This window comes from Empidonax traillii, unplaced genomic scaffold (genome assembly GCF_003031625.1).
Source record: "Empidonax traillii isolate 1590-97213 ecotype Southwest subspecies unplaced genomic scaffold, ASM303162v1 scaffold1397:size233085, whole genome shotgun sequence".
NCBI classification, from domain to species: Eukaryota; Metazoa; Chordata; class Aves; order Passeriformes; family Tyrannidae; genus Empidonax; species Empidonax traillii.
Genome location: NW_020956590.1, coordinates 71,744 through 73,061, shown reverse-complemented (window position 1 = coordinate 73,061; position 1,318 = coordinate 71,744). Strand labels below are relative to the sequence as shown.

Sequence of the window (1,318 nt, the reverse complement as noted above, 5' to 3'; positions counted from 1 at the left end):
CCCCCCTGGAGGCGGATCCCGGAGGCGAGGGGAGAGGAGCTGGGCGGGTGTTTGGGGCCAGGGTTGGATGGGGAGGAAGAAGAGGAGCATCAGCCCTTCCAAGGGTGGGCTGGTGGAGTTCTGCTCCTGCCAGGGAGCAGGAGGGGGCTGGGATTGGCAAAGGCCGGGATTGGCAAAGGCCGGCCCCGGGGCCGGCCCCAGCGCCATGGAAGTGGCAGTGCCCACTGGGACAAGGTGTCATCGGCACAGCTGGGGCTGGCGGCGCACGCCGGTCGGGCACAGGGCATGAGGTCGGCCTGTGAAGGACGTGGCAGGAAATCTCTGGGCAGCAGGGCATGGCGTGGGCACGGTCTGTGCACGTGTGGCCCTCCTGCTCCTTCCCCCCATGGGAGCCTGTGGGTACAGGGGGTGTGGAGTGAGGCCTCTGTGCGAGGGAGGGGCCTGGAGCTGTGTGGGGAGGGACATGGAGCTGTGCAGGGAAGGCACAGAGCTGTGGGGCCAGGGTGACCTTTGGCCGGGGCTGTGCTCTCCCCAGCCTTGTTTTTAGGGTTCTGGCGTGAAGGCTGGGAGCTCTGGGGCAGGCATGTGCTTTGCACTCTGTGCTGGCCTTCCCCTCTGAATCCCCTGTAGTTTGTGGCTTCCAAGTGCAAGGCTTTGTTTCCTCCCAGTCAATGTGGGAATGCCCCGGCGGGGCCAGCAGTGACAGTGGTGTTGGCAGGTGTTAATCCCAGCACACCACACAGTAAGGAAGAGATGCCCGTGCTCCGTGGCGAGCTCACTGGGAATTCGGTTGCAGAAATAGGAATTGGAGAAGACCTAGTTTATTTCCATTGGCTGATAAAGGATTGTTCCCTTTTCCATAGAGCTCTGTCCTGTATTGAATCAGAGCTGGGCTTTCCTTAGGAAAAAAAGCTCAAATGAGCAGAGGCAAAACCAGTTCAGTCGTTCAGAATAAACGGTGTGTTTGGGTTAGGCCTGAGACACACTTGGTCTGGCTTTGGGAGCCTTCGGCTCTTCCCAAGGGAAGGCTCTCTTCTTTCCAAGATTTACTCCATGTTTTGTCAGTGCAGAGCTTGTTTTCTTTTTTCCTAAACACCTCAGACATCCTCAGCAACTGGTGCCTGAGAGGTACATGGGCTCTGGGGGCCTGTCACTCCCTGGTGCTGTTCCCAGGGTGGATCTGATCCCTGGAGCTTTACATTTCTGGTCTCGGCCCTTCTGGTCTGAAAAATGCTCTGTTTGTTTTCCAGTTCAAAGAAGAGATTTCCAGGAGGTTCAAAGCCAAACAGGATCAGCTGGTTCTGATCTTTGCTGGGAA

The 1,318-nt window shown here is 57.8% G+C and overlaps 2 protein-coding genes across 2 annotated transcripts in view; one reads left to right on the top strand and one right to left on the bottom strand.

Annotated features, from left to right (window-relative positions):
• LAMTOR2 (late endosomal/lysosomal adaptor, MAPK and MTOR activator 2) overlaps positions 1-287 on the bottom strand; it is a 5,040-nt gene extending 4,753 nt beyond the window's left edge. Inside the window, exon 1 of the mRNA XM_027907075.1 lies at positions 226-287. Coding sequence (XP_027762876.1) covers positions 226-287 — 62 coding nt within the window. The remainder of the gene's footprint in view (positions 1-225) is intronic.
• Positions 1-1,318, top strand: part of UBQLN4 (ubiquilin 4) — an 18,468-nt gene that overhangs the window by 6,970 nt on the left and 10,180 nt on the right. The window lies entirely within an intron of this gene.